This window comes from Spinacia oleracea, chromosome 5, assembly GCF_020520425.1.
Source record: "Spinacia oleracea cultivar Varoflay chromosome 5, BTI_SOV_V1, whole genome shotgun sequence".
Classification (NCBI taxonomy): Eukaryota; Viridiplantae; Streptophyta; class Magnoliopsida; order Caryophyllales; family Amaranthaceae; genus Spinacia; species Spinacia oleracea.
The window spans coordinates 43,518,321-43,525,442 of NC_079491.1; the positions used below are offsets into that span (position 1 = coordinate 43,518,321).

Below are 7,122 nucleotides of genomic sequence, written 5' to 3' on the forward strand. Positions count from 1 at the left end.
CATTGAATCTTGAATATTGAATCTTGAACTTAGGAGGCTAAATGTTTAAAGTCCAAACCTTTTAATGTGAAAAAGGTCTCAACTTTAATATGCTCCATAACTTTGACATTGATTCTAGTTTAAGGAAGTGATTACAAACAACCTTAAACATCAAGGAATCCACAACTTGTATTTGAACCATAAAAGGGTTTTTGATTTTGTAAAAATGTGTGATTATTGTAAGTGTAGACACCTACTTTTGTCCCCATTCCCGAAAGGGAAGGTTCGATGATGAGAACATAAAATCTCCACTTGGCAACGCATCTCCTATAAAATAACGAATCTCGATCACCCTTTTCATTTCACCCGAAACCTGCTATTTATAGAAACCTGCTATTTATGGAAGCTTGCTAAAAATGGTAACTGTCGTAATGGGTAGTTGTTAAAAGTGGCAATTCATAAAAGATAGAAACCTGTCAGAATTAGGTGTTGCACTCCAACATAAATCCTAAATGAGATAAAAATTGCAAGAGGAATCCTATTCCTAATATGATTAGAAAATAAGAGTTACGTATTAATTAAAATCCTAACGAGCCTAGAGATCGTAACGGGCCCAGACGCATTCCGTCATAAAGTTAATACGCGCTAAAAGACTCGGATAAGTCTCAAAGACTCCGTATTCCACGAGTCCAAATCTGACAAGGAAATACGGCCCAGACCCAATTTTCAACGCCTGGCTCTGGGCGCCGAAATCTTCGGCGCCCACCCCTGGGCGCTGAAAATACCTGGGTACGTGTTCTTTCCTAATTCTTCTTGGATTAGAGCTCTACAATTCTATCTTTCCACGAACTCTTTTCTATAAATATAGCCCCAAATTCAACGTGAAAACACACACAATTCATATTCTGATTATTGACTCCAACCCCTAAGCCTAAGCCTCACGCTGCGAAATTGATCCCGCGTTCTGTCGCAATCGATCCAAAAATCGAACATAACGTATCCTGTCCCTTGTAGCTAAAGAATTAAGCCCGGAAACTTGAGATTCGTTAAATAAAAGGAGAAATAGCAAAGCCAAAGTGGTTAGTTTTCTGAGAACCGTGACGCACCTCTCAAGGGTGCGTCGTAATGTGTCCCTCCGCATGATTTAATTGCTTTCCTCGCCCTTTTATAAATTGTTAAACTATTAAATCTGATTGTTCTATCACGCCTAATAAAGATAATATTTTGGGAAATTGAACTATCATACTAGGTCCCTTAAAACAATCTAAATCAGATAATCGCGATCGATCTAGTATTATGTGTTGCATATTGTTAAAATCAATTCAGATTAGTTTAATAGTTAACGCATGTCACTTCAATTATTTATGCTGAGCTAGTAAGGATATCCTGCCTCTGGAGTTATCGAAGAGCGAGTACTCCTCTCGGTAGTTACAGTCCCCAAACCCTCAATCTCTACCTTGCGGGTGTATGTTGAGAGATCCCCACACCAGGGATCACAAGGGAACCTATGGCCGTCGTGGTCAAACATAATTGCACTCCCTTTATGTCACGATAACCGGGTTTTGTCAGTTTTTCTCATTGTCATTAAAAACTGAATGGCGACTCCTATATTACTAGTCAATTGGGTGTAAACTCACAGGAAATCCAATTACACTTGATTTGACAAAAAGAAACGTCACACCCACGAGGGACGAGGTCACGCATTAGCCTCGTGCTTTTTCGACCCCCTCACAGTAAGTAACACTTTTAAGAGTAAAAGTGTCAACCTTACTAATCATTTTTGAAATAAAGATTGAATCTTGTATGGCATAATGAAAATGGTGTTTTGGAGAATCATTTGGAGAGGGTTTCTAGAGTGAAACCTCCCAAACATGACACCTTTTGGAATAGTTTTCCTAGTTAATCAAGGGTATGAACCCTAATGATAACATCATAGGATTTTGTATTTAGAAAGATAGAAGGGTAGAATGCATTGTAGATATAAGTAGGGATTCGGAATTACCTAGTTAGGGTTAGGTTGGATTTCCGATTTTGCTCCCAATTGCTTACATATTTGAAATTGTATAGGAATTTGTAGATTGGAATTTGATTTTTGTGTTTTGATTTTGAGGGCTGATTTCGAAATTACGACGTTCTATTTTAAATTTGCTGTATCTTGGAAATGAGGGCTTAAATAAAGAATTAGCCGGCTAAAATCCAAAAGCCACCTGCGCCTGGCGCAGGTGACGTGGCCCATGAAACGCCAAAGCAAGGACGATGACACCGTCCTTGCATTTGCCTTTTGTGAATGTATCTTTGTACGAATCGTACGAATGTTGGCACGTAGTGAATACTTAATGATTAAGGCTTTGATTTTGCGACTAAAAACAAGTCGTTTTCGGGTTTTGAACTCGGTTTTACGGGATGGGGCCCGGCATGCTCGGTTTGTGGGTCGGCGCCCGAATTTGGATTGCTTAGTGTCATTTCGACTGGAAAAGGCCTTGTAAACCCAATGGAGAGTCCATGGGGTGAGATTGTGTTTGGATTTTGAAATTGATTTTTGGAAATTGAATTTTGTACCGAGTTCTGGAATAGGAACGGGCTCGGGAATTGGACTTTGGATTTTGAATTTTGGAATATATTTTAGCAATTGGGACTTCCGAACGGAGTTGTACCAACCACCTAGCAAGGATAATGGTATCGTCATCATCCCATTAGGGGAGACACAATTTAGGTGTCTACACTAATACAACCAAACTAGAATAGAATAATTCACCCGAAGTCATCCCAAACTAAATAGTCCCATTGTAAATTGAATCCAGACGGCCTATTTACTAGGGCTGTCAAATCGGATCATGAATTATAAACGGTTCGATTCATATCGAAATTGGTTAATGTTGCGTCAATGTTTCTATTGGGGCCGATGAGGATCGGTTCGAAAAACTTTGATTCATATGAAGTTGGATCATAAATGGTTTCATATTGAACTCGGTTTCGGTTCAGGTAACTTTGATTTGGGTCAATCTCTTTTGGTTGTAACTGGTTTGGGTTAAAACATTTTTGTATCAGTTTGATTGGTTTGGGTGTATGTCGGATTCGGGTACAACTTTACTGGTTTACTTCGGGTACGAGTCATGTCCGGATCGGCTAAGTCTCGTGTTCGGGTTAATTTCGGATAATACGTAGCTCGAATTCGAGTCAATTACTTATTAAGTTTGCGGTTCAAGTTTAGATCGAGTTAAGCTTGTATTCTTGAGTTCTATCAATCGAGTGACTCTCGAGTTCGCGATAAAATTCATATCACTTTATTTTTCTAAGACTTACTTCATGCTTAATAATGTTTTTTTTCAACTTCTATTACTTTGTCTCCAAATTATATATAAATAGAACATAAAATAATGTTCATATATTGAGTTGGATTTGCAAAATTAATAGTTCAATTCGGTTAACGTGAGTCAAAATAATAACAAGTACATTGAATAGGATTCTGGTTCAATCGGGTATTTTTCTTTTAATCACATATCACTTTCGTTCACTGGGTTAACTTGAGTCGGGTTATTTTCGAATATTTAAATCGAGTCGGATTGCAAACAACTCGGTTGAGTTTGGATTCAGGTCGCCGTTAGTAAAGCTGGTATCGAATTTTATAGGGTCGTGTTGATTGTAGTTTTTTTTGGGTAAAATCGATTTTCAGGTTGCTATCTGATCGGGTGCGGGGTCGGATCGATTAAAAGTTGTTGGATACAAATCGGGTTACGATCTCCTCGGGTTGGTAGCGGTTCTGGTTCGGATCCTGAATTCCCGGGTTGGATCAGATTCCGGGTCAACGACTGATCGGTCCAGGCTGGTTTTGAGATCACATTTCTTGGATATATTTGATTCAGATGACTGTTGATTTGGGTCTATTTTTTTTGATCGGGTCACTGTTTAACAACCCTGTTATTTACCAGTTATTCTGATGCTACACAAGTAACACAATCTAGGTTGAATAGTTTACCTATTATTAAACTATCCAAAATTATTAACCCATTAAATATAATTCGTTTAACAAAGGCCCAATAATATGGAAACACAATCGGATGGGCCGTGGGCCAAAACTAGCCACAAACAAAGAATAGGGTTTTATCCCATTTCTGCCCTCCTCTTATACAAGCAAAAATCCTTGGATTGAGACTAAACCCTAGAGCGCCTCCCCCTTCATTTCTTCACCGCAGCCTAGAGAGAGAGGAGAGAGAAAACATGCCTGCCGGACATGGAGCAAGGGCAAGAACCAGGGATCTGTTCGCGCGGCCATTCAGGCGAAAGGGTGTGATCCCAATCTCTACTTACCTTCGTACTTTCCATATCGGTGAGTATGTTGATATCAAGGTTAATGGCGCCATTCACAAAGGTATGCCCCACAAGTTCTACCATGGTCGCACTGGCCGTGTCTGGAATATCACCAAGCGTGCTATTGGTGTTGAGGTCAACAAACAGGTATATCATCTCTCTTTTCTTTTTCTGTTTTGTCTCATTTAGCTATTTAAGTGCCGTTTTATTCCTGGGTAATACGTGGTTGATGTCAGCGATTATTGAAGTTCATTTTGGTTGATATTTTAATAAAATTTTCGCTGATTTTGCTGCGTAAATAATGTTTTGTTTCTGGGATTTATGTGTTTTTTGGTTGGGAAGAATTGGGTTGATATGTATTGTAAATTGATGAATGTAGTTGATCATAAAAATGGTTGATTTCTGGGTTTGAACTTTGATTGAAAAATTGCTAGGTTTGATGAAATTAGGGATCTGAAATTGTTATGAAAGATTTTAAAATTTTGTCGTCTGGAATTATAACGATTGTTAATTAGTAAGTGTTGATAAAACCTTTCGAAAAATATTTGGTTGTCAACGATATGGATTTATGACGATAATGGTAAAATGTTGTGTTGCAAATGGCTTAGAATTTGTTCGAATATGTTTCATCAAATTATCGATTTTCCATTGAAGTGTTTTTGTGGAACATTTTTTGGTGTTTTTGTGTGTTATTTATGGAGTAAGATTTGATGTTTTGGGTTAGAATCGGCGAAAAGTGAAATGTATCATGCCCTGTGATATTGTGGGTTTAGGTTTTATGTTAAGTAGTACTCCAGTTGATTAGAAGATTACATTATGTATCATAGTGACAAGAAGGTTGGATGTGTTTGTGTATGTTTAAATTTAGGGATTTTGGGTTGTAATTAATTTGAGCTTTAAAGTGTGATGCTAACTGTTTGATGATCTTCAGGTGGGAAACAGAATCATCGCCAAGAGGATTCACGCTCGCATTGAGCACATCCAGAGTTCACGATGCCAGGAAGAACTTAAGAACAGGATAAAGAAGAACGATGAACTCAAGGCTGCTGCAAAGGCCAGAGGTGAAATTATCAGCACAAAAAGGCAACCACAAGGTCCCAAGCCAGGGTTTTTGGTCGAGGGCCAGACCATTGAGACTGTTACTCCTATCCCCTATGATGTTACCAACGATCTCAAAGGCGGTTACTAAGTCCTGTTTATTATGTTTTTGCATTTTATTTCGATTTGCTTGTGTTTCTTTCGACAATTTAGACTTGTTGCACAATCAATATGGTCCAATTTTGGAGAGTGAACCTATTTTTGTTTTTGCTGGTTAGTCAGAGGCATCAATACTAATGTCTTTAGATATTGCATTAGCATTATGATTGTGTTTAACTGCTCGTATTGTCTTTTATTTTACTACTTGATTTCTGATGCGTCTCTCTCCGGTTTAGCTGAAACATCTTCAACCTTGATTTTTTTGGCTGATATAATCTCGAGTCTGATACTTTATGGCTCTGTTCGGCGGTAGCTTTTTAAGTAGCGTGTAGTGTTTTGATACTTATAAAAATTACAAGTGTTTGGCAAGGTAGTGTTTTAGGCAGAGGGTAGCGGTATAAGTAGCGTTTGACGAGTTTTTCTCAAACGTTAGAAAGTTTAACGTTTGAAATCATGAGTAGCGGTGAGAGCCAAGCATTTTCCAATTAAGTTCTACACTAGTTAATTCTCCAGTAACAAACTAACCGATTAACAACAATCGGTGCATCATCCTTTTTATTTGCCGAGAATAAAACAAAAAGACCAAGAAAATTAAAAAAGTAAAACAAGTTTGTCAGGGAAATAAATGGGAAGCAGGCAACATGATTGATTTTAATTCATTAAAACACTTCATGGTCTGTTTTTTTATTAATCCATAAACATAGTGCATTTTCAGCAATACATTTTTTTACACTAATAATAAATAAACAACAATAACACATGTCACCTCGTAAATATCTGTAATGAGTCATTATTAATTTTATACTTTTTTTTTTTTTTTGGCAGTAAATTCAAACATGCATTATTAAAACAAAGATACAACAACCCCCACTACAATCAGCCTATAACTGATTCATGGGAGATGCAACTAACTCTATCAGAATCCTCGACCTTACTAGAATAATACATACAATAACACCTTGGGACCTTACATTGGGGCTTACTATCCTTAATACTATTGACACTAGTAGACTCAACATTAACATAACAGTAACTAGGAGTAGCCATATTCTTCTTCCATGGGCGGTAGTGGCAATCCAGAGATGTTGTGCTTGGCGTTTTCCTTTTCATTCCAACATGAATCCTGCAACCAAAGGAAGGGTTAAAGCATTTAAAGTTTTTCTTCCTGATAGTCTTATCTCTTCTCCCTTGTGTACGACCTTCGACCTTTACATTTGCTTTCCGGAACTTAAGATCTGGCTTGATGTAGTAGTTTTCAGGATATGAAGTTGTTGGACCTGAGATACATGATGTATAATCACCCTTCAAAAAATTATCTTCCACAACTTCACACAAGGCTTGCTCAAATTTCAAAGTGGTACTTCCATTGATGGACTCTAGAGGAAAGAGCTCCTCCTTCTGTTCAACACTTGAAGCTAATACAGTGCCTTCAATCTTCTTATCTTTGTTTTCCTGATTCCTTGGAGAGAATAAGGGGGACAATTCAGGTTTATCCTCGGTCTGTTTGGACTTTTGGACACCAGCTACTCGAACTTTTAAAATTGACCCGGCCTTAGCATTGTAATAGGTGATGGACCTCCCTTGAACAAGCTAATCATACACTTTTTTCGGTATCATCATGATAGAACCCTGCCTTTT

At 37.9% G+C, this 7,122-nt stretch overlaps 1 protein-coding gene across 1 annotated transcript; it reads left to right on the forward strand.

Annotated features, from left to right (window-relative positions):
* Positions 1-4,063: 4,063 nt before the first annotated feature.
* On the forward strand, positions 4,064-5,700 carry LOC110795936 (60S ribosomal protein L21-1). Its single transcript, XM_022000972.2, has 2 exons — positions 4,064-4,434; positions 5,219-5,700. The coding sequence occupies exons 1-2, from the start codon at positions 4,198-4,200 to the stop codon at positions 5,474-5,476; spliced, it is 495 nt and encodes a 164-aa protein (XP_021856664.1). The 5' UTR covers positions 4,064-4,197; the 3' UTR covers positions 5,477-5,700.
* Positions 5,701-7,122: the final 1,422 nt, after the last annotated feature.

Coding starts and splice junctions, on each gene's coding strand:
- LOC110795936 (XM_022000972.2), top strand. CDS start 4,198: ATGCCTGCCGGACATGGAGCAAGGGCAAGAACCAGGGATCTGTTCGCG. Junction 4,435..5,218: donor GTGTTGAGGTCAACAAACAG/GTATATCATCTC, acceptor GATGATCTTCAG/GTGGGAAACAGAATCATCGC.